The following is a 25,051-nucleotide window of genomic DNA, read 5'->3' on the forward strand; positions in this document are numbered from 1 at the left end:
CTGTGTACATTTTACTCATGGATAACAGAGGGAGACATCTCATTAGAAGCTGCAGAAAAGAGTCCACACTTGCCTGTAGATGCCACATCCCACGGTCCAGTATCCATCCATGAAGAGGTTGACAGCTGCAAACAGCAGCATCATGGCCACTGGGTCATTGAAGAGACGCAGCACAAAGATGGAGTGGATCCTATAGGAGGCGCAACACACAAAGAAGAACACATAGGGAGGAACCTGGAGAAAGAAAGCGACACATATTATTATAGTACAGTCTCACATAAATCCACTGGTTCCATAAATATTAGTAGCATCATACTTAGTGGTGTATTGCTGGAAAAATTTCGTCACACAACCACGGACTGACCTTCTTAGTGCGGTTGTATATCCTGAAGACGAGCAGAAGCGTGATGAGGTAGAAAGCAGCGAAGATGTACTGAGCCAGACGTATGTTCACACCGTGGCTGGTGATGTAATAAAGAGCAGTGAAGATGTAGACAAAGCCAGCCGGGTACCTGCAACAACAAGGGGCCAATTATTCCCAGAATCCTTCACGCACATGACGTCTTAACACACGGTGGAGCATCAACAGCACTGTAGACCTTTGAAACTTACACCAGGGGACCCGTGTCTCCTTTAAGCTCAGTGTAGTCGTATGTTCCATTGATGACGCCCTCGACTTCATCCATGTAGGCTTTCCAGTCTATCTCAGTGTCTGCAAGAACATAGATCAGTGATCATTAGGGCTGATTGGTCATTGATTAAATAAATACATTGATTTGTGTAACATGCGTCGACACATTGTAAGGAAGGTGGCTGCAACTAAATGAGTTGTTATTTTATTAAATGCACTTGCATGGGATCGCTATAGGAACTCTCCAAAAACTTCAAACTCAACTTCTTGAAACATAATAGATTGTTTGTCAACAACTTCACTCATTCATTCATATTTCAGTGTATTTTACAATGTCCGGTATTTTCTACATAAATAATTAAAATGATTTATCAGCGATTATTTGCCAATTGGTCCTTCCATACGGTTTTAGCACAATGCACATGTACAGCAGCCATGAGGGGACCAGCTAATGCTAAGAATGTCAAACTTTCACTGGCTCCTGCTTCTCAACTATGAACATTTGCTGGTTTCTAATTTTTTTTTTAAGTCGTTGTACATTGAATACTTTTAGGTTTTGGAGAGAAAATAAAGCAAACAAAAGACAAATATAGACCTCCCGTGAGATTTAAAAAATGTCACTATTTTCAGTCTCTTAATAAAACAAACAATTAATTGTTTAATAAAGAATAAAACAAATAGTAAATGTTAACGGATCTGCAGCCCTCCATTAAACAACGTGGACAAAATAAACAATGACATCAATGACAAACTAATGCCTAAATATATGCATCAATAGCAGTATTTTTTATTCCATTCATAATTTTTTTATCCTTACACTTAAGTATTATTGTCCTTACACTTAACTATTGCATGTTACTTATTATTACTTACTGATGCCTATTTTTGACTCTTTCTGCTGTAATATGGCAAATTTCCGACTAATACAGGATGATGTTATTTGATCTTTACGTGAAAAATGATCATGCCACTACAAGTTTACAGTACTGAGATTAAACCTGATTATCACCGGCGCAGAGCAGCCGTTTCTCTTTGGTCATGCAAGGACAGTAAACTCTCTCTGACAGGTGGCACTGGAAGTTGGGGGTTGGGTGTCGGGGGGCATGCTAACGCTAGCTACTTAGCGCTCGGACACGTCCAGGCAGACGACCGAGCGCCGTAGCGTGCTAGCTAGCCGCGCAGCTACTTACACGCCACTTTCTGTATGACCCACACGTTGATGCCGATCTCCAGGAGCCACAGGACGGACACGACCAGCAGCGTGTACTCCGTCTTGAACAGGACCAGGTGCTTGTCCTGCCACAGCGTCTGGAGCTTCCCCCACAGAGGGGCCGGGGCGCCGGGGGTCTTCCTCCGCACACCTCCTGCCATGTTCGGCGGCGCAGCTAGTAGAGAGACGTGGAGAGAGGAGCAGGATGCCGCGGTGCGCGTGCGCAGACTTAGTCACGTGACATCCACTGCTTCCGGTCTGACGTCACGTGACATGGACGACACCGTGGGGCCGATAATGTCAACTTGAGATCATCTTTTCTCTGACAGGTAGAAACAACCGTGTTATTCGCGCTTCTCCACTTTAACACAACAACACGCCTGTATTCTTGTGTGGCTGCTGGTCACGTGATCAGCCAACAGGGACGTTCACTGCTGGTGAGGCTCCACCAACGTTAGCTAGCTAGTAGCTCACCAGGATTTTAAAGATGATAAAACTGAAAGTAGTGATTATAGATTGTCTGTATATTTTTTACTAAAAGTGAGATATCAATATTATACCTTAGAGCTGTGGTTGCTGATTTGTCAAAAGTGAAACACCAAATTCAATCGAGGCAAGTTAACGTTTATAATGTTTGCAGCCAGTTTCTCTCGTTTTGTGTCTTTTGTTTTATGTGTTTTTACTGCAGCTTTAATTTTTTTGCAATAAAACCTTGAACTTGTATGTGGCCAGTCCGTGTTCCCAGTTTGAGGCTTTACTACGGTGGCCCTGGGGTGCAAAACACAACTGCAAACAAAAAACAACAAAACACAGCAGCATTTATGTTAAATGGAAAGGGAAGGTACCTGCTATGGACAAGAGTTGTTGTTTTCTGTGATTTGTTGTTTTGTTCTGTGATTTGTTGTTGTTTTTTTTATGATTTGTTGTTGTGTTCTGTGATTTGTTATTGTGTTTTGTGATTTGCACTTCAGAGCCATCGCACACCCCCCTCACGTTCGGGTAGAAAATGAAATAATCAGCATCAACGTTTTTTTTTTTAAACAGCCAGATCTGATGGTGTTTCTAGAATCCTGAAAGAATCTGAATATAGAAACATCTTTTGGCATTCCTTGTCAATCCACTGTCATAATTTAAAAATTCATAAATGTAAAACCCATGTGTAAAAAAGGACAACGTGTCACTTTTATGGATGTATTTCTATCTTAATTTGTAACTTGACTACAGCTACAGTATGTGGTTGATTAATTGATTGACAGAAGATCAGCATCTATGTTGACAATTAATCAGAATCCCTGTATTAGTTGATGTACTGATATTGTTACTTGTCACTTGTCTGTGCAGGTCTGCTCCTACAGCAGGGACAGGAGAGCCAGGGACAATGGATGGATATTCTGTGAGGGTTCCAGAGGTCGTGTGTCTCGGGGCCAGTCTCACCCTCTCAGGCATCTTCTACTATCTGTACAGGAAGAGCCGCAAAACAGTGGAGAGACTTGACGTTAGTTGTGTAACATTTCATAACTCTTCGTAACCTTTTATTTTGCAATTTATTACTTTTTCTGTTTTTCATGCTGTCTAAACCACACGTAGCAATGGGATTAGGTGTGAAACCATTGAAACGATCTTTCACAAACTTGAAATCCTCTTTAGGTAGAACGTTCTGAAAGAGGAAGCCAATCTTCTAGGCCAGTTGTTTAGAGGACTGAAGAAGTAGACTGTGCCAAAAAGTTGAAGGAAATGAATTCAAATTTCATGTGACAGGAACCTGAAGCCTGTCCTCTGCACTGTGTGTCCTGCATTCACAAATAGTGTGTGTCTTGTGTTTGTGTCAGGAAGCTCCACATTTCACCATAGATGGGAAACTCAAAAACATTTTGAAGGAAATTCCAGGAGCATGTCTACAGTATGCTGTCATTGAAGGTAATTAGGGTCTCACTTTTTCTGATACCTACAAGACTAGATCCATATTTGTCCACTGAAAGAGATGTACACTTTCTTCACCTCTTATTCTCTATTAAGTGTGTATGTGCTTGTGTGTGTAGGTGCTGTACAGCCAGTGGGCGAGCCTCTGACGAGTCACTTCCAAAAAGAAATTGTCGGCGTGTTGCAGAAAATAATGTTGAAACAACAAAGGCTGGTGTGGAATGGCCTTTCAAGCACTTGGTGAGCACAGTATATGATTTTATTTTGACTACTCATTCATTATTCACAGCTTTCAACATCCTCAACCCAGTTTAAAGTGAAGGATTAATAAACGTCCAATCTCAATACCCCAACCTGCTGCCACTACTGCAGGTGCAGCCCACAGTATACATGTGTTTTGTAAACTAGAATGTTACTTTCACCAAGTCCCAACAGTCCCCTCATGAAACCACATTAAAATTCACTAGATCCATATTTTATTTTGCCTGTTTTTTTTTAAATAACGTACATGAATTGTCCTCTGAGAAATCAACAAAGATGTTGAAAAACACTGTACAACACAATGTTATAGAAAGTGAATAGAAAAATTCCTGGTTTCCACCCCAAAAAGTAATGGGTCCTTTCTTGACTCATGTCCCACCCCTCCACAAAATGTCATGGAATTCTGTTCGGTAGTTTTTGTGTAATCCTGCTAAATGTCCAACAAACAAATGCAGACAAAAACATCAGCTCCTTGGTGGAGGTAATAATATACATTACACCTATTGTCTTCCAACTTAGTGTCTTGTGACACTGAAATGACCCTGAGATTTGCACAACCTCCATAAGAACCAAACTGGCTCAAAATTTGAGAACTGAACATCAGAGAGTCGTTCTTTATATACATGGGGCATCCTCAGCTTATTTGATCCTGTCTATCCTCTTATATGTTGACTAAACAGACCCATTTCCCTCCTTCTACCTGTTGCAGGACAGACAGTGAGCTGGTCTTGCACCAGAGAGTGAATGCAGTGCCCTTTGTGTTAGTGGGATCGGATGAGACCACAGTCAAGGTCCTGTGTCCTCTGCAAGCTTCTGGAACCCACATGGAGATTACCCACGAGAAGTTTCACCAGCTCAATTACGGCCTGGGCGACATCGTAGGACAATACCTGAGTGGGGAGAAAATTAAAGGGCAACTGGAGACCGAGGAAATGCTCAAGGTTGGTTGTTACTAACAAATGGCTCCTGCAGCTGAGAAATAATTCATATTCACTGGAGAAAGTATAATATTTTTTGCTATTTTCCTCCACAATACCATAAGCAAATGTTCCCCTCATTTCCCAGGTGGGTGCAACTCTCACAGGAGTAGGTGAGTTGATACTAGACACAGACGGCACCCTGAATCTTCGACCCCCTTCCAATAGTACCCAGTACTTCTTGGGCAACATGGACTTTGACACCCTGCGACAAGACCAAGAGAACGTGGCTGTTTGGTGGAAGGCGCTGACCATTACCTCTGCTTTGGTCGGGGCGATGGTCGTCCTCTGGGTGGGTCGACGCTACTACTACCACCTAAAAGCTCAGTGGCAGCGGGAGCAGGAGAGGAGGGAGTTTGAGAGATGGCAGGCTGATGTAGCGGGCGCCGAAGCGCCTCAGGATGCGGCAGAGGAACGCGTAGAGAATCCCTGTGTGATTTGCCTCAATCAGCCTCGTAACTGTATTCTGCTGGACTGTGGGCATGTGTGCTGCTGTCACAACTGCTACCGGGCGCTTCCACGTCGCCAATGCCCAATTTGTAGACAGGACATCAGCAGAGTGGTGCCGCTCTACCACGTCTGAGGCACCTGTGGGACCATGTGACCTCAGCGGGGGTTAACCACCATACAAACTACTGGCTTTACACCTGATAGATCTAAACTGCTGCACTAACAGCGACAAAAGGGCAAAAGTAAGTCTTTGATTTCTTTATTTTCAAGAATAAAATATTCTTTAAAAAACAATGTTTGTACTGATCAAATGTGAATTTTAAGGATATAGTACAAAGGCTTTGTTCATTACACTGTTACATTGAAGTACTTTTATCTGAAATTATTTAAAAATCATAGGGGAGCAAGTGTAAATTTATGCAATAGAAATGTGTATTTTCCTACGTGTGTATGTGCCTTATTTTGGTAATTTATATGACAGCTGCTGTCTCAGAGTGACTGTAACGTACGTATCTGAATTGCTTAAGTCTGCCAGTGAGTAACTAAGACTTTGTTTCAGACGGTTTCACTTACATTTGTGATTCACAGGAAGTAACGAAGTGTTAAGGTGTAATTAATGCACTACAGATGGAGAGAGTGTTTAAAATGTTTGGGGAATTATTAATTGTACATACATAAAAATACATTTACTTCATGTAAACAAGTCTTTGTTTTCATGAAATCTGAGAAATGTCCTCAACTTATGTCAGTTGACTATTAAAAATCGGTTTGTATTTTGCTTAAAACCATTTTTTTGGTTTTTAAACTTCATTGTCTGTTCTCATCTCTAATGTCGATGGTAAACATGGTCAACACACGTTTGTAAAATGTACTCACCATTGACTGATCATCTCGACATACAGGCTTTCATGGTGATTTAATGGAGTTGATGATTTTGATGAAAAGATGCTTTGAAGCAACTTACAGTGTACCTGAATTGGGCTTTGAAAATAATATAAAAAACATTTCAGAGTAACAAATTATTTATAATTCATCTTGTTTTTCATAGGGTCAACTCACAAAATGTGAACTGATAAATGGCTAACCTCTGATATTGTGACTTTTCAGCCCTATATAATAATAACATGTAACAAAGCACCTTTCAAAACAGTCACAAAGTGCTTTACAATGACAGATTATGCAAGTTATAAAATCCAAAACTTAAAATGTAACAAGATAAAAAAATATGGTTTCAACCAGATTCATAGTGGACAAGCAGAAAATGAATGAAAACAGTTCTTGATCTTGTGTCTCTTTTTCTTTTGCAGTTCACATAGTTCACATCATGTTTCTTGTAAATAGCAAAGTTATAATGTTTTGAGTGTTTTTCATAAATCAAAGTAGCTCTAGTGCTACACCTACAGTCTGGGTTTATTAATTGGACTCCAATTAGCATTTGTTGACGTAATTATCTAAGATGTTCACACACTTTTTCCAACAGATAAATAATATACAGTTATTATAGCATCTGACAATAGTTGAAAACACATTACTTAATTCCCAAGGGTTCATATACAGGGTTTCCCTGGGGTCTTCAAAAGTCTCAAATTCAATAGTCTCAAATTGAGGCTTAAAAAGTATTTAGTGTGTTAAAGTACTATGAACCAAGGTATGAATACATTTAGGAAGGTCCTAATTACTTATGTTAACGTTTATTTAGCGCTACTTCCATAGCCCTTCCATTTTAAGAGAAATGTTTTGGTGGCCTGCATAATTTGTAATACCTCTCTATGTTCTTGCTCAATAATACGGATATCATGCTGAAACGAAAGTACAAATAAGACCAACGTGGAACTAATACAAACAACCCGGTCAGAATGAATCTCAGTACAATGGGCTTGGCTGTGGAAAAGACTGTGGATACCTTCCGTCTCTGACTGTAGTTTGTGAGATAACAAGGTGTTTTGAGGGTTATTCTCTGACAGACTACTTCACCTTATTTACAATGATGTGGGTGTGTAAATAATTCTGGGACTTAGGTCTAAAATCTAAGTCATTATGGTCTTGAAAAGTTCATAAAAAAGACTTAACAAATTGAAATCTGCAGAAACCCTGATATAAATATTGAATGCAATCATTAACATTAAACGTGTCTTCATTTTAAATAACCCTGGTTATCCTGGGATAGGAACAAGTGTAGTACACTGGGGTCTGCAGTTTTTGGCCTCGGTCTCGCCTTCATCTCTGAACCGAAGTCACACTATCTGGCCACTGTTTCTGTCAAACATTAGAGGAGTAGCTCATGTCTGAATTAATACTTGTTTCACTCAAAATGAGATATTCCTTATATATTTTTTTTCCATAGGCACACATGCTTGTTGACAGCACCTGGTTTCTGAAAAGACTTTGGTGTAGTGAGTCATCGAGGGTGCTATTTCTGTCAATTCTAACAAGCAGTGAGAAGAAGACGTGGAGAATATGGCGGATACATGAAAAGCAGTGGCACAGAAAGGGAAGAGCTGGGGGCGGGGGGGGGGTGTAAGGTGAAGAGTGCGTCGTTGGGCCTGAGTGGGGGGTGAAAAAGGAGCAGGTGGGCGACACAGGATCCCATAAATCTTGCTCAGCGGTCATGAGGGTTCACGTTGACAAATTCTTCACGAGCTCTCTCAGCAGAACAGCAGCTGTGGCTCTCGGGGAACAAGACTATTCCTGTAGCACTCGCAGACCTCCGAGGGCACGGGGGGGGGACAATCACTTCTTATTTGTTCAGTCCAGTTTAATTGAGTATATGAGAGAATGAAAAGGGCATAACAACAAAAGAGTGAAAGTGTTATTCTCAGATAGGCCTTTGGAGCTAATCCATGCAATAGACTGATCCATAGATTACATTTGATACTATGTACAGTTCCTATAGAGATAAAGGCTTTGAAAACAATCTGATGACCCTTCATTCACTGTGTTGTGTTCACCTTTCTTCACTCGACGGTCTGTACTGGCTGACACTGACTCCAGTGGATGCTCGGATGGAATTAATATACCCTGTTTAATCCACTCTGATAAGTGAGAGACCATTTAAATGATATTATCATTCTCTAATTAGCCGTGCTTCCTGGGTTTAGCCCCTGATTTGTGAAGACGCGGGCGTAGACGATGGCGGTTAAGTGAGGCAAAACCTTTTTATTCCTTTCAAACACGGTTTTAAGGGCAACATTAGTAATGATCACGGCCTTAATATTATCAGTGGAGTTTCGGGGGAAGGGCACATCAGTCTGAAACTTTTTGATGGATGACCGCGGGATTTTGAAGCGGCATTTGTCTCTTGTTCAGAATCTTTGAACCCCTGACTATTACTCTTGCGCCATCATGAGGTGGAGTTTCAGTGGGATATTTAAACCTCTCTGGATTGCCAAGAATTTCAGACAGTCATGGTCCCCTCAGGATGAACCTTTGGTGAATTTCCAGACTTTTCAACAAGCGCAATCATCAGATCTTTAAATGTATTAATTATGACCAAATACTTGCACAACTAATGCTATTGACACCAGCCTCTGCTACTTAGCGTGTTTAATGTAATTATCTACATTAGATGATGAACATGGTAAACATCATAACATCAGCATGTCAGCGTTGCCATTTTGAGCATGTAACATTAATAATGATAAAACTTTGCTGTGCTTGCAGCCACACCGAGCTGCTATGGCGTGGCTGTTGTTGCTTCAGGCCTAATATGATGAAGTTAGATTGAATGACATGCAGCTCCAGTTCTGCAGGAAAAGTTTTTCTGAGAGTTCTTTGAAATCCTGACTCGCCCTGACCTTATGTGCTTGTGCTCTTCGTAGGGAGGGCTGGGGTGCAGCAGTCTTTTTCAACTTTGGCAGCCGAGCATTAGCAGACACTCCAGCAGACAGCAGGGGGAAAGGTAGAGGTACGGTATCTCAGGAGAGAGAGCCATCACAGCGTGCAATCGTCCCTGATGCCAATTACCGCTGTCACCCATCTGCTTTGGGCATGCGGTGAAACGTGGGATATGTGACCTACTTTCCAACACAAGTGTGACTGCAGCGCTTCTCCTCTCATCAACAAACTGAGCGCCTCCTCCCTGAGGAGATGGAGCCAGGGATGGTGTCGCAGGGATATACACAGTGGTCCAATATAAAGATTTTTTTGTTTGGCATTTCGGTTTAAGTAGATTATACTGGATTGCTTCCAAGCCAGTATTCAGAATTAAATATACTGTATTTCCAATGGAGGAAGGGATACCATCCCTATTGTTGCAGGTAGAGAACTCCCTTCTCTTTAACCCCTTCGCCCAATTTACAACCTCTAATAACCACCTCTGGGATATATGCCTCCATCACAATGCAATAAATGAATGGAAATCAGATTTTGTTGTCCACAGAATAAAAAAATTATATAAAAAAATGAAATGGTAAGATATTTTTCCACAATCCGTGTTCATGTTTCTCTGGATAATCCCCTGAAATATGTTATACACAGTATTCATAGGGACTTTAACCTCGACTGGAAGTACTATCAATATAAACTGTTGACAGTGAGATCTGAGGATTATCAAGAGCAACAGTGATATTATTATTGGATATCAAGTTATCTCAGATTTGTAGAACTACAAAACTCTCCTCAAAGATCCGGCGACAGCAGCGGTTCTCACGGTGGAGGTCACGACCCTACATGGTCACCGGACTAATCTGAGGCATCACAAGATGATTAACAAGTAGGAAACTGAAAGATACTTCTGCTGCTGGATATTTAACTTTTAAAGAAACAGTATGAACTGATCATTAGACAAATTGGGGCTACTTTAGTGAGCTGGAAACACAATGACAAAGCTGTTATCTCTGCTAAGGAGATTATGTCTGTTAGTTAGCAGCATCGAACAAAAACAACAGGATGGATTACCACAAAGCTTGGTGGAAAGATGGGTCAGGAAGAAGTGGATCAGGGGGCAGATCCAGGACTTTTAATTACTTTCTTAAACATTGTGAGACAGGATGTTTTCAACTGTTTTCATTGATTTCCGAGTAAATAGTTAATGGATCTTAACGGGGAAAAAACAACACTTCCTGAGGGAAATCTGGCTCTTTATTCACTAAAAGATGTTAACAACAAACTTTATCCGTTGTTCGGTGGAGGGCTGATAGTTTACAGAGTACACTGAAAATCTACCTGCTACAAAAACAATAGGCTGAAAAGAGCAGTAAGAAAGAAACAGTGAAGTTTTCGACCAGAAAACCAAAACAATGAGCTGAAAGGCACTAAAATGTTCAGTTCAGTTGGAATAGTTAATAAACAATGATCAAGCTAATCATAAGTTGATGATCATATACATTTGAGTAGCTTAAATTAAAACTGTGCACTACATGTATAGTTATAGCTATATTTGCATCACTGATCACAACAAACATTAATATAATACTATAAATTATCAAATAATATGATTTGTGTTTTAATTTTAATTATTGTTGTATTTATGTGTGATATATTGGAGGGTGTCCTTTGGTGTTTAGAAAGGCCCGATGAAATAAAAATCTTTTTTATGTGAAAACAAAATATTTCTCAGGAAAATGCTGATACTTCAAGAGGATTTGGTGACAAGTTGTACTTTCACATCAAACACAGACTTCACAGTTAAAGAACTTGAATCATTCTTTGATCCCAGCGCTGGTCTCCCATGTGGATGAGATGCACCTTCCGACTACAGCTGTGAGTGTGTGTATCTCAGCTGTGTGATCACTGATCCAAAGGCCAGAGCTCTGCCAGTGTTCCCACAATCTTTTGGAGGATGTTTACGCAGGAAAACAAACAGCATTAATCTTCGTGATGAGCAGAGCAGATACATACACTACTTTCATTTGGTCCATGGCTGCAGATGGTGTGTGTGTGTGTGTGTCTCCACTTTCTGCTCTCAGTTACATTTTTAGCCATTTTTAGTCGCTGCTTCTCTTTCTCTCACTTACACTAATACCTACGACCTGATACACACAGCATTGATCCTGGCTCTTAGCTCTCGACTTGTTATCTGTGTTTTTCCTCAGCTAGTGTTCCTCAAGGAGGAACATGGTGTGTATATACACAATGTGTGTGTGTGTGTGTCCGTGTGTGTAAGTGCAGCGGAGCTCAGTCTGCCTGAGGGGAGAGATGGGGAGGGGGTGAGTGACTCAGCACTGTGATTCATTTGTAATTGGAGGCAGTGCTTCCAGAGCACACACACACATTTCTTAAGGGTAGGTGCCCTTGTCAGAGATTATGCGACTGATTGAGTGAGTCAGATCATTAACAACTGCTGCTTGCTAAAGAGGCAGAGCAGGAAGAAGAGAAAAAGGGAAAGAAGAGGAGAGATGAGGATGTAGAAAGATCAATTGAAGTAGACTAAGATGAACCAACTGAGAGGCACACTGGGCTCACTATGTACGTGGCAGTGCATTACTAGGGCCTGAGGTAAGGAAGAGAAGTGTCCAGTTGGTGCGACACATCTACGTTTCTTCCCAAAAATAGTGATCATGAAGCAGCAGCTGTTCCCATCTGGAGCGGCAGGTCAGAGTTTTCCCCACAGCCCTCAACTGTGTCGCCGACTGATGACGTCATGTGAAATCTCTGGCCCTCGCATGAACCCCTTTGCATGAATCTGTGGCTCCGCTTGTTGACAGCTGGAGGCGGCGGAATATTGGGCAGGAGGAGCTTTGTGAGTCATCCCGGTGGAATTCGGATGGAGTGGCACATTCATGTAACCTTTCATGTTGATCGTGGATCCATGTCAGAGACAAATCATAATTGGATAAAGAATAATTAGCTGCAGTTTTAATCACTTTGGTTGATTTTTACAATTAGCAACATCCTCATTAAAATCTCTGTAACTGCTTTTTTGCAAAGCACGGAAATTGACTTTTTGAGTTGGAACCACCAAATGTGCATGCTCACTTTGTAAACTGGTGGTTAAAAGAGACCCTCAGGGGACTCACTAACATGTTTTACAGGAAGTTATATGGCCCATGTTTCTGTGGGAACACTTACTTTTGACTGTGAAGGATATTCAAGAGCTTCTAAAGCACCACTGATCTCCAGATTGTCAGCCAGTCACTTTCCCCAGTCAGCTGGCTGCAGAAACGGAGGAACACTGCTTCAGTGGAAAGGTTATTCCATGTTTATAGATGGGTCAGCTGGCCCAAGTTGTTAAAACAGGGCTGGTCCAATAATAGGCTCTCCATCAGTTCATTATTTCAGCCTTTTATGAGACACCATATGCTGCGAGGACAGGATGTTGTAACATAGGCTGCAACAAAAAAGGAGGCAGGGGAGAATGACGTAATTTCAGATGCAGCAAATGTATAAATGATGTCAGCTCTGTCCGTGGTGCTGAAACGAAGAGAGTTTATTATGTTCTGGCACACGACAGCACCAGATATGTTTCATAAAGGCATTATCCTGTAGATGTAAAATTAATCATGCTTCTTATTCTATATAATACTGTCGTGTTAGGTTTTCTAGGTTGTTCATTATCTGTCCGTTTTTGTATGTCCTTCTGCTGCCGTGTGGCACTCCAGAAATTTAGAATTACACTTTCACAAAGTTTCACATAATTTGGGAACACGAGACACCGACTTGAAAAAGATGTGTTTTATTCCTCTGCATGGGTCAAATAGCTTGGATTCTATACCAATGGTATAGAGAGCTTCGTCCACATAGAAGACTTTATACTTTAACTGTTAGGTTGTACAAGTTTAACAAAGTGTTTTCATATCTGCATAAATTTGACCCTATATTATCTTGTCCTTTAGTCAGTAACTGCTGCTCTGTTCCAGACTCTTAGTTATAGTCAAGACACGCCAGCAAAATATGTTAAATTGAATTGTTTTTGAGCTTTTCTAGTCTTATTTACCACTCGAAATGCTCAGGACAAGTCAAATTTATTATATTCACACACACATTCATTCAGTGCTAATGTATGAACTTTTTCTATTACACACATTCAAAGCACGCTGGCACAGCCGTCACAGGCTTTGGGGTTCAGTATCTTGTCCAAAGACTCTTTGGCACGCAGACTGCAGGAGATCGAACCCCATACTTTCAGGTTAGTGGACAAGCCTCTCTACCTCCTGAGCCAAAGCTGCCCCTAGGAATGTAAGATATAATAAATAAAAAATATGGGCTAGTACATTCAGTCGTGAAGAAGCATTGGGGTTATTTATTCAAGCCAGTAGTAATACCTCAATAGAAAAATACTCTGTTACAAGTAAAAGTAAACATTAAATCAAAATGTCTAATGTTGGTGTAACATAAAACTAACTACAGCTAACTAGAGCTTTGTATACCTTCAATGTCTTTTGTTGTTGTATATGCTACAGTATATAACTCGATTATATTGACGCCCTATAACTAGACTAATATGTCCCATAGTATAACGCAAAAGTATACATCCTTTACATTTTATGTTTCATCTTAGTTTTCCTCTGATTTAAATTTTCCTCTGTTCTAAAGAAAAGAACGTCTTCTAAACGTGAAATCTGTTTGTGCATTGATCAATTTCATATTTGGCCTGTTGATGTCGCTCTTGCTCCTCTAGCATTTGGAGCCACACACACACGCACACGCACACGCACAAACACAAACACACACACACAGCTTCCAACCCGGATGGATGACTTCACCGTTCAGCCTGGGTTTCCTTTATGATCCCGGGATCTCCCACTTCCCTCACCAGACATCATCCAGCAGCACAGGCAAACACAGCTCACTCTCCCTCCTCTCGCTCTCTCGCTCACTCTCTCTCTCTCTCCCTCCCTCACACACACACACACGCGCGCGCTCGCACATACATATAACAGCGTCTCTCCCTGCAGCTGCAACACATCCAGAGACCACAACAAGCACCAGGACTTCAGACGCCTCATCCACATCGAGTCTCCTTCACAGAGGATCCCAGCAGGAGAGAGACTCCATCATCAGCTGCAACCACCAACAAAAAGGGATCTACGGCTGCGTCGAGGAAGATCTTCCATCGACTTGATTAATTTTTCAAGCTGGTGATCCTTCTCCTCCTTTTTTGTGCCACAATGTCCGAGGTGCTGCCATACAGCGAGGGTAAAATGAACGGCTACGGGGCGGACAGCGAGGTCAGCCAGATGTCCTTTAGCTGCGGACTGCAGGACACAAGCGCTTTTTTCGCTTCGTCGCAGGCGAAACGACCCCCGAAGCTTGGACAGATCGGCAGAGCCAAGCGAGGTAAAGGACGGTTTGATTAATGAACTGAGACTCTGGCATGTTGTCACTATTATTCAGACATAATCATGGTTGTTTTTAGTGTGATGCAAAATGGGGAAAGTGTATTGTCAGTGTTTTTAATTGATTTAGTTTGATTTGGATCATTACGCAGGCTGTGCGTAATTTGGATTAAAAAAAACGCACCACTGCACTAAAATACCAATTTTATCACATTGCTCAGTGGTTTGACGTTTGGCAAACTGTTTACATGTATGTTCTATAGAAATCAGCTTCACTATATAGACACACCCCATGTTTTGTCCAATAAAAAACAACGGGGTTAAAGAGGAAGGATAAACGCCTGGCTCGTCGCCATTACCGGAATGAGTTGTTTTTTTTTCACAAAGTGCGCGTACGTGTACGTTGCTGGGGGATTTGCTGTTGTGCTTTAATTAATTAATTTATTCACCTGCAACTCGCTCACTTGCTTTGTGCGCCATGTTCCGCTCCACTAATGAGAAGTGCGCATGAAAGTGAAAGAAATCCGAACACGGACAATATTGGCTCCCTACAGGGATGTAATAGAAATCTTATGATGTGTCTGAGCTGCCCTGGTCCCTCAGTAAACATCCTCTCCCCCCTTCTCTCTCTCTCTTTCTCTCTCTCTCCACAGTGGTCATCGAGGACGACCGAATAGACGAGGTCCTGAAGGGGATGACAGACAAGTCCTCACCCGGCGTGTAAACACGAGCGATGGCCTTGCAGACTCTTTTAATTTTGATCACCGATTCGAAGCACTTGTCGGCTGTGCATGTTCGAGGACTTGCAGGAGAGGACGACGGCACGAAAGCTAGGATGGGATGATGGAGAAAAGGGCGAAGAAGAAGAAGACGATGAAGAAGGGGGTAAAAACGGAAAGAGGAAGATAAATGAGGAAGAGGTGAAGAAGGGATGAGAGAGAAGAGAAAGAGACTCTGGCGAAGACCAAGATTTTTATCATGGGATTGCTGGCAATTCTTCAGACGAATCCCGATGTTTAACTCCTGCTGCGCAGCACGATGTTGAGATGGCGGACTCCTGCTCTGTGTCTCAACCTCTGCTGACTTTAATGATGGATGAACTTGTCATTACTTCACGACCATCTTCAATTTTTTTCTTTCCAAAAAGCGCTGTATAAGAAACTCAGTAGTGCAACTGGAGGCTGGAGCTAAATCCCAGCCCTGTTTCAATAAGTTGTACAGTAGGTAGGCTTTAAGCTCTCAGACACCCTCCCCCCTGACTTCCCCATCCTCCCCCCCCCCCTCCCTCCTGTACGCTTTGCTTTGTTGACTCAGTCGGCGACGGTGCATTCAAGGGAGCTGTCCTTTCAGCACTGGTCCAATGCATTCCCGTTGCTGGTATAAAAACGCTTTTAAAAACAGACCAACCAAACTCTCGAGTCTACTAAATAGAGAAGACCCATTGTATGTAAAAACATATATCCGAGGATGGTGCAATGTTGATATTTTCTGTAGTAGAACCCCATATGTTTTTCTCTTTGTTTTTGGGCCCTTAAAGAGCATCGCCGGCCCCAGATTCTAACTGAACCGCAGGTTACATTCTTCTTCTTGCATTACCCATTAGTGGTTGAAGGTGCGGGCCGGCACCTCCATGTAGCTGATTTACACCTGCACATATCTTTTCCTCTATTTTTCTTTTGTTTCTATTTTCAGATGCTCAGATATCCACAGAGGCCAGCAGAGATGTGGGATTACAGTAAATATTTAAAATTAAAGTCATGAAATTGATGGGAAAAAATAATCGTTCTATAATTTAGATTTTTGCGATTATCTGTGTTTCGTCTTCTATAAATCTAGAAGTTTTTTCTCCATCTATTTGCATGAACTCTCACTCCGGTGCCAACGCAGGTGCCACCACTCTTACCCTGGCACGCTTCTTTTTAAACAAAAGTCATATTTGTATTTTTATATCTAAATATTTGTTATTTAAATGATATGCTAGTCTATCGTCTTACAATTCATCAACAAAAATATTTCTACTTCAGAGAGGATATACAGAATGAGACTAGGCTTCATAAGAGGCACTTCTGGGATTTTGGTGGACTGGTCTAATTCTATATCAGAGGTCGGACCTTTTTTAAAGACTAACTGAATGTGTCTGGGGTTTTTGCACACATCAATGTTAAACTATTATTAAGAAATCGTATACTGTGACTTGAGCTTCGTTGATGAATTTGTTAGAAAATCGCAGTTTTAGATATATATTGCACTGTTTACGAGTATCCTCAAATGACACGTTGTTATTTGACCGACTTTGGACATTACAACCTTTGTTTTTTTAATTTTATTTATTTTGTACCATTATTTTAAAGAAACTGGATATGGTTTGTTGTGCATGAAACCTTAATATTTTCAATAATGAAACATCGTTTTATGAAGCAAAAAAGCAACAAAATGTCATGACATTCTAAGAATGAATCATTGTATATTATGATGCCATTTTCACTGTATTTGGTGAATTAATAAATGGTGACAGAAGATGTTAATGTGATTCTTTGGCCTGGCTTTGATCCTATAAGGCATTTTCTAACATATCAATGGGAGTCAACAAACCATGGACAAGCATCATGGCGTACACAGCTTGTGTTCCGATTGAAAAAAAAACAAAAAACACAGAGCATCACCTCTCCACACAAAGCATTACAAATTCATTATATCTAAATCCCAACACGACATTTTCCACTTGTAGTTGAAACACAACATACAAACAGTTGCATCTTTGTAAAAACACATCTCTGTGTAGCTTTGGTCATCAGTTAAAGGCTGCCTCCAGAGCCATCTCCTCAGTGACAGCAAATACTGATCCTTAATTAAAGAGCAGGGAAGAAACAGTGATCCATCTGTTAAGCTGTTAAACAGCTCCGTGCTGGCCTACACTGGTGAATCCATTAAACCACACACCCCTGGGGAGCCACGGCTGGCCACATGATCATCTATCAATGTCTGGCTGTACAGTGCTCTCATACAGTGGCTCTCTTATAAAGGCTACTGTAGCACTCGCTTTAAAACGACGGCACAATGTTGATGCACCGAGAAAAACCTACATATTATTAAGAACGGCCTCAAAATCAAGTTTTCAACATGTCAGGTGGTTTGTTATAGCTTCGCAACTTTTCTTGTCCAAAATATCCTCACACCCACATCAGATAGGCTGACGTTCCTCCTCCTTGTTCCCTTTTTGACAGATCTTTGACATTGTTGTACAGCATTATACGACAGAGAATAAATCCATTCAGGATGATATTGTGGAAGCAATTCTTTCTTCCTTCTCCAGTTTCAAGTTTGCATTCATGCCAAAACCATTCAAAGAGGCAGAAACTGGACGTTTGAACCATTCATCCATTGCTTTCATCTTGTTGTCAGCATTTTGTTAGTATCTTTCCCCACACTAACGATTGCAACAGTTCTTGTAAAGGTGTTACAACTGACGAAGAATATACTGACACAGTCGATAGGTAACAGCGACAATAATCCGTTTAAACATTCTTCATGTGAATATACAGATTCTGTAGGCGAGGGACAAGAGTTTGGGACCAGCAGCCTTGTGGTTTCCATTTCTATAACCAATCAGATTTGAGCAGGCTGTGGTTGCCTGCAGGTTAAAAGTCAGTGTGGAGCGCAAAACAAGTGGAACACACTGACTGAAATCAATAACCTATCAGCTTTTTTAATTCTTCTGCAGTCATAAGAAGATAGCTGTTAATAGAGATTAGCCAAAAATGTCGTCTGGACGTAAAAAACACAGACAATGAGTATCACTGTCTGTGTTTTGTGTAGAGAAACGGTCGACTCGAGTGGTAAAAGAAACTAGTCGCACTGTAAACAAACTGGAAAACAGTAGCAGGAGTTTTGGCCTGAATATCTTCTTTTTACACCGGGATCCCAAAGATATTGGCCGATGTCCCCAGAGGCTAATTGGTCATCAGATGACAGCTGATAGGCTCCGAGATCGCAGTGATAATATATAAACTAAATATCAGCCTCAGCGTATATTTGTAATGCTATCTGCGGACATGTGGGTGTTTATTTTCTTCTCTGATACTAAAATACTGCGACATGAGGTGAAACTGTCAGAAGAGAAGGTGAAGGATACTGCACTACACTGCTCACCAACACTGTCAGTCTGGAAACTGTGTCTGTTTATAACACCCCTCCTCCACATGTGCTTCACCAAACTAGACAGCATCGAATTATAAAAACACATGTCCTTGTAAAATAATTTTTTCATGGACATCACACCACAGCGATGAGATGTGGGAAAACATCCACGGTATCAGAACATGTCTATAAAAAGCTGCAGGTTCTCACAACAACAACACAAACACAGACCCTCATATTAGTCTGAATCACACTTCACTCTAATAACAGCACATCAACACGGCATCATCAGTGTAGCCATCAGTGAGTTTATTGACTGTCTGGATAACATCAGCACTGGACTGAGTAAACACACAGCGCTATCGATCATGTTGTTGTTGTGGATGATGCGTGTGTGTGTGTGAGTGTGTGTTTGCGTGTGTGGCATGGACGGCTACACTTCACACAGTAATGGGCAGCCCTCAAAGGCCGGACCCGGACTGACATAAATGGGTATAAGGTATTGATTTGTGGCAGCTCTGCTCCACGCCTCTCTCCCTTTCCTGAGTCTGACCGTGGACATGTGACTTTTACAGTTATTCAGTGAAATGGTTGTGCCGCAGCGTCTTCCTTCAGTGTTGTAATCGAATTTATGATTTTGAAATATTTTCAGGTTCAAGGACTTTGCTGTCTGCGACCACTCAGGGACATGAGGCTAAGAGGATCACTTTGCTGAGACTGTTGGCTTGCGTGACATGTTGCTTCATTACCGTTTACAAGGCCAGTCGGAAAAAACTGGGACAAGGACAAAAATCCTTTGGCATATCTGGCACTCGACTTTCCAGCATCTTGCTAGCGTTGCTGGAACTCGTAAGCCAGTCACGTGCTCAGTGCTGGGAACAGATGTCCTTGTCTGAGAATAACTAATGATTAATGTTGATGCATAATGAATTGCTTATTTCATGGGCTATCAGATTTTTTTTATGATGATACATATACAGCATTCAAATTCCGACGTGTATTTTGATTATCGTGGCAGCGGTCAAAGCTTTGAAGCATTCGGGTCAGCCCTCATGAAAAGTTTTCCGTTTGCTGTAAAACCAAAAAGATTTGTTTTCAAGTAGCGCCGCTCGCACAAGAATCTGCAGGTGGTTAGCTTAGCTTAGCATAAAGGCTGGAAACAGCCAGCCCATCTCTGTCTGAAGTATCAGTGTTAGTATCCTATCAACACCTCAACAGCTTGCCAGCCACTGTCATGTTTGACTAATATATTGAATAACATTTTTTTTATAAAATGTTTATTTCCCTCAGACACACAGCATTTGTTGCCTCCATCCGAAACAGATCTCACTGCTGTGTCTTCTCGGTGTCTTTGTCCATATCAGGAAATGTAAATGGTCTGTTTTCATACAGCACTTTTCTTGTCTTGATGAGAACTCAAGGCGTTTTACAGAACAGTTCTTGCCTTTCACACAGTGCATCTATGTGCAGCACTACTTCTAAGACAGAGGGCAATTTGTAGTTCAGCGTCTTGCCCAAGAACACTTTGGTATACGGAAGACTGGGATCAAACCTTCTGGTTAGAGGACGAGCGCTCTACCCCCTGACCCACAGGGGGTATGAAGAGATAAGAAGAATAAAACCCCAGGTCAAAACATTAAGAGTAAAGTTCTTGGTGTCCATGACTTATCAGCTTCACTGCCACTTGGCACAGACTCTTAATTTACTCTAAACTCTACTGAAGGAATGAACTCAGTTTTGCCAAAGTACATTCCCTCATCTTCTGTTTGAGTGATGATGGTAGAGACACTGCCAACATCTCAGGCAACAACTAATGATCAGCCGCTTTTGGGTGAGACACAGATTCACTCCTCATTGTGCAGCTGCGGGGGTCAGAGGTCGGTCGACTGTTGGCTGGAGCTGGACCTGGAGGGCGAGCTCGGGTCAGAACAGACATGATGCAGATGCCTTCCCAGGGACAGTTTAACAAGCAAAGAGCAACCTTGTACCCTCTGTTGTTATCTCTGAAATACATGAACACACACACCAAAAGCAACTCCCGGTTCTAGGTGCGAGTTGAGTGTATGCATGTGTGTATGCATGTGTGTGTGTGTGTGTGTGTGTGTGTGTGTACTGTGTACTGTGTACTGGGGACTGGGGACTGAGAGCTTTGATCTGACTCCACTTTTGTGCTGTCCTGAGTGGACGACCATTAATATTCCTCCTTCTGTTACATAAGCGTGCCATACAGCATATAATGCCATTACGCTGCCCCAAGGGAGATGAGCAGATATACAGAGCTGTTGAAAGCAGCAGAAGTGCTTTCTCTCAGTCCACGCTGCATCTGATGCCACTGATTCCCTCTATATGCGCTCATCGCTCTTGCCTCATCGGACGTCTTTGTCGTGTTGCTGCATTCCCGGACGTCACAAATAAACTGCGTCGGTACGTTGTGTTTTTACTACCGATAGGACAGATGGTCCCAAACCAGAATTTCCCACTAAGAATCACTTCAAAAAACTGAGAGCAGCTGACTGGCATACAAACAAGCAGCTCTAGTGCTATGTTGTGATTCTGTTTAAACACAACCAGACAATACTGCAGAAAAGACCCAGGGATACAGATGTCTTAACTTGCATGTCATGAGCCCTCACACCACACACCAACGCATTAAGGGCCAATCGATGCAGACAGAGTGAGGGAGAGGGGTTGTTGAATAGAAGAGTGATTGAGAGAGTAAAAGAGAGAGAGAGAGAGAGAGAGAGAGAGAGAGAGAGAGAGAGAGAGAGAGAGAGAGAGAGAGAGAGAGACATTGAGCTGTAGGTTAGTGTTGTTGCTGCCCTTGGGCAGCAGAGCATGGAGGACAATTAGCATCAGGAGAGAAAGTTTGGGCTCCATTAGCTCTCACACAGTTTAATACACAACACTCTATATTAAATCATGGGATAACACAGGTGATCGGCTGAAGAAACACAAACAGCACAGACTTGTGTTTGAGAGAAGATGATGACTAACCCTCTCCTGCATGAGGTCTGTGCCCTGCTCGGCGGTTACGTAACTTAAGTCCAGTCGAGTTAAATCTCACGGTGGGGGTCTCTGCCACGGCACATCACTCAGCCTGACGAAGGGAGCTGGAAAGCAACTTTAAGGACGGCGGAATTTCAATATATCCATATATCTACAGAACTGACAGGAAAGTAAGAAGGAACTAAGTCCAAAGGAGGAGAGGAAATTAAATGATTCTTTGATGGAAAAAGGTTTCAATGAGCAGCAACATATCAAACCTCCATCCGTCCACAGTCAGCAATGAAGCCAGCCCAAGCCACTATTGTCAATACCAAACCTACAACCATTAAAACCTATATAAGCATCCTCCTGACCCCTCTGTCACCATAGAAAACGAGATAATAAGTATTAACAAAATCTTTCTATCTAAAGAGGTTTACACAGACGATGAAAGGGTGTGCATGTTATATACATATATTTATTGGCAAAATAACTTTTTGAAGAAGAATAGAATAAAAAACAACAAAAGAAACACCTAGAAAAGATGTCGTCTGTGAACGGGTCTTACAGAGAACTTTCATGGTCAAGCTCTTGTAACTTTTAATTCTAACTTTTATTTAAAATGCACAAGTTTCTCTTTGCACTTCTTCTTTGGTTATGGTCTGTTTTACGTTGACACAAAAAAAACCACACTTGTTTAGTTCCAAGATTTACACACCAATTACTCTGCGATCTTTTGCATACCACAGCTCGCACAGAAAGATTGACAGGCCCCTTTTAACAGTAACCGAAAGTGAATTCCCTTCTGGCCAAATTCAGGCTATGATGCGATTGAAAGCTCCAGGAGAGCAAAATGTACTTATACATTTTTTTGTTTTTATTCATTTATCAATTTATTTATATTCTGTTATTTTTGTCTCATAGTTGTTCTTGTTTTTTTCAGTTGTTTTAGCATTGTTTTGTTTTTTTCAATTGACCTTGAGATGACATCGGTAACATAAAGTTAAACAAACAACCATGTTACTCCATCCGAAAAAAATCATGGAAAAGAAGACGAGCCGTCTGAAAAACCACACACTTCTTTCCCCCAAGTTTTAAAAATAGGTGGTAATTAGATCTCAGTGGAGAATTAAAAATAAATGATTTCTACTTTATTAATGTGCCCCCCCCCCCTTTCCAGTCACCAGCCTTCCTGTCTGTCTGCCTGCTCTCTCTCTCCACCTTCTCTGGTCTATATTTAAGCTGTAGATGGCAAAGGACCCGAGACTCATCTCGTGTTTCCTCAACAAATAACACGCAGGGTGAGCGATCACTTGAATGTACGTGTGCGTGCCCTCATGCACCATCAATATGACGGACAGGTGTGTCAAGCAATGCAGATCTCGATGAGCTGCTTTTGTCTGGAATCTAAATCAGACGTGGGACAGATGCAGACAACCACAACACGGGGGGAGACTCTGACTCTCATATCAATGGCCTTTAATACGGACTTCACATGCAGACCGGTGCTGCTGTTATGTACCGTGTCTAGACATGCCACTTTGTCTTGTGTGTTGCGTAACAGTGACAGGCGGCTCTAGAGAGTCAGAGACTGTTGAATCGAATTTATATATAAATGCAGAACAGTCCAGGACTCCTGGTTTGTAAAATTGTCTTATGACTGATAAAGGTTTCCATTGAGAACCTGCACTAGAACAGAGGAAGATTTTAGCATAGACAGAGAATCATGACACAGATGGGTCATGGCTGCAAATCATTTAATGGTCATCAAAACTTAAATGATAACGCAACGATATTAACATTGAAACATATATAAAACAATGTTCATGGTGTGATAAAGTGAAATAATTATTTGTTTCACAGTTGCATCTTTACTGAGGTAGTTCACCAAAGTTTAATTCCACACAAAAACCACAATTTGCCTCGCCACAGGAAGCAAACGTTTCATTCGCCTCTTCACTCTTACAGATTGGAAGTGAACAGAAGGTGAAGGTTTGCCACGGTAATATTCAGGTATGTGACTGCGCCCGAACCCTGCATTTATGGAGACGTCAACGGAAAACAATGCGCAAGATTTAAGATACTTAAAAAACTATTTAGCTGCTGCTCTAGAGCTGTTGTTCTTTATGTATTGTTGATTTATACACATGCATTGTATATTATTATTAGTCATTTTTTCATTTTATTCTGTGCTAAAACCAAAACATAAGATGCTCATTCACTTTGAATAGGATGACGTCATGCGTTACGAAACTGCCTTGTGGTCACGTTGCATGACGACTTTTCATGCGTCATTGGAGGCCCCAGCCAATCGAATCATGTTTAAACAAACACTAAACTGACGCCAGCCAATCAAATCAGATCAATTAGATTAAGATTAGATTACACTTTATTGTCAGAATATCTTCTGAAATTTGTCTTGTATCCCATGACGTCCGTTGGCTCATGTGCATTTCTAACATAACACCATGTAAACCTGTTCTCGTAGATCCTAAAATTAAAAACGTGTAACTGGTCAATATATGGTCACTCTAACACTCCAGTAGATTTACTGGCTGGTGCTGCAGCTGTAATGAGGTAGTTTTCAAAGTTAGCTGCAGTTAAAAGTTCAGACAATTCTTCTGTTAGAACTCTTTTGTCTTTGTAATAAGAGCATAACAAATGTGTAAATTGTGTATAAATTATAAATACCGTACATTTTGTTTGCATCAGTCACTGCCCTGTGTTAAACATCCTGTTGGATTTGAGCATCTATGTGGTGAAATAGTAATTATTTAAAAATATTCTTTAAAATTAAGTAAAAAAACGACGTTTGTTACGAATTTCTAAACTGAATATACAAAAATGTTATATATTGCTATTTTGCTAAGTTTCTGAGGTCTTAGATTCCTTAAGATACTCCGGTCATTTTACAAGTCAATATTCAACAGGAAGTCCTCCGTGTCCTCTTTTTGTGTTGCGGGGGTCCGGCCAGGTTCCGATTTCATCTCCTCAAGTAGCTTTTTCTCCACATCTGCATCTTCCGGACTAAGCTGTTCTCCTTTGGTCATCACATACACAAAATATTCAAAGCCCTTTCCATAACTGTACTGTTTGATTGACCAGTTGTACTCAGCGCGAGCGAAGAGGCGTTTCCTGAAGAAGGGCTGCGCAAAGGTAACAGAGACAAAGCGTCCTCCGGGCTTCAAGCAGCGGCTGATCTGGGAGAGAGAAAAAAAAAAAGAAGGAAGAGTATTAGGAGACGTTACCACCATACTACATTACC

General features: G+C 41.4%; 4 protein-coding genes across 7 annotated transcripts in view; 2 read left to right on the plus strand and 2 right to left on the minus strand.

Moving 5' to 3' along the window:
- Window positions 1-2,065, minus strand: part of alg3 (ALG3 alpha-1,3- mannosyltransferase) — a 4,580-nt gene extending 2,515 nt beyond the window's left edge. Inside the window, exons 1-4 of the mRNA XM_034614595.1 lie at window positions 1,822-2,065; window positions 613-712; window positions 365-512; window positions 74-234 (exon numbers count right to left, since the gene is read on the minus strand). Coding sequence (XP_034470486.1) covers window positions 74-234; window positions 365-512; window positions 613-712; window positions 1,822-2,002 — 590 coding nt within the window. The 5' untranslated portion in view covers window positions 2,003-2,065. The remainder of the gene's footprint in view (window positions 1-73; window positions 235-364; window positions 513-612; window positions 713-1,821) is intronic.
- On the plus strand, window positions 2,010-24,957 carry mul1a (mitochondrial E3 ubiquitin protein ligase 1a). 4 transcript variants are annotated; one of them, XR_004616846.1, is made up of 7 exons: window positions 2,052-2,170; window positions 3,183-3,336; window positions 3,671-3,758; window positions 3,881-4,001; window positions 4,732-4,963; window positions 5,088-6,040; window positions 24,943-24,957. XR_004616846.1 is itself a non-coding variant. In XM_034614596.1 (6 exons), exons 2-6 carry the CDS (start codon window positions 3,220-3,222, stop codon window positions 5,580-5,582), a joined length of 1,053 nt encoding a protein of 350 aa, XP_034470487.1. In that variant the 5' UTR covers window positions 2,010-2,170; window positions 3,183-3,219; the 3' UTR covers window positions 5,583-6,449. The 4 variants fall into 4 exon arrangements, 1 of the variants encoding a protein (XP_034470487.1); XR_004616847.1 differs by lacking the exon at window positions 24,943-24,957 and adding an exon at window positions 9,268-9,827 and having other exon boundaries at window positions 5,088-5,691; XR_004616848.1 differs by lacking the exon at window positions 24,943-24,957 and adding an exon at window positions 7,794-7,946 and having other exon boundaries at window positions 5,088-5,691.
- Window positions 14,131-17,189, plus strand: camk2n1a (calcium/calmodulin-dependent protein kinase II inhibitor 1a). Its single transcript, XM_034614600.1, has 2 exons — window positions 14,131-14,665; window positions 15,318-17,189. The coding sequence occupies exons 1-2, from the start codon at window positions 14,497-14,499 to the stop codon at window positions 15,386-15,388; spliced, it is 240 nt and encodes a 79-aa protein (XP_034470491.1). The 5' UTR covers window positions 14,131-14,496; the 3' UTR covers window positions 15,389-17,189.
- ece2a (endothelin converting enzyme 2a) overlaps window positions 23,511-25,051 on the minus strand; it is a 71,957-nt gene continuing 70,416 nt past the window's right edge. Inside the window, exon 4 of the mRNA XM_034614599.1 lies at window positions 23,511-24,986. Within this exon, the coding sequence (XP_034470490.1) occupies window positions 24,696-24,986 (291 nt within the window). The 3' untranslated portion in view covers window positions 23,511-24,695. The remainder of the gene's footprint in view (window positions 24,987-25,051) is intronic.

The sequence above is a fragment of the Hippoglossus hippoglossus genome, chromosome 17 (assembly GCF_009819705.1).
Source record: "Hippoglossus hippoglossus isolate fHipHip1 chromosome 17, fHipHip1.pri, whole genome shotgun sequence".
NCBI lineage: Eukaryota > Metazoa > Chordata > Actinopteri > Pleuronectiformes > Pleuronectidae > Hippoglossus > Hippoglossus hippoglossus.

Excerpts from the sequence above, each read along its gene's own strand:
- mul1a (XM_034614596.1), top strand. The coding sequence starts at position 3,220 with ATGGATGGATATTCTGTGAGGGTTCCAGAGGTCGTGTGTCTCGGGGCC. Across the intron at positions 3,337-3,670 it reads AAACAGTGGAGAGACTTGAC|GAAGCTCCACATTTCACCAT; the intron begins GTTAGTTGTGTA and ends TGTTTGTGTCAG. Across the intron at positions 3,759-3,880 it reads ACAGTATGCTGTCATTGAAG|GTGCTGTACAGCCAGTGGGC; the intron begins GTAATTAGGGTC and ends TTGTGTGTGTAG.
- camk2n1a (XM_034614600.1), top strand. The coding sequence starts at position 14,497 with ATGTCCGAGGTGCTGCCATACAGCGAGGGTAAAATGAACGGCTACGGG. Across the intron at positions 14,666-15,317 it reads GATCGGCAGAGCCAAGCGAG|TGGTCATCGAGGACGACCGA; the intron begins GTAAAGGACGGT and ends CTCTCTCCACAG.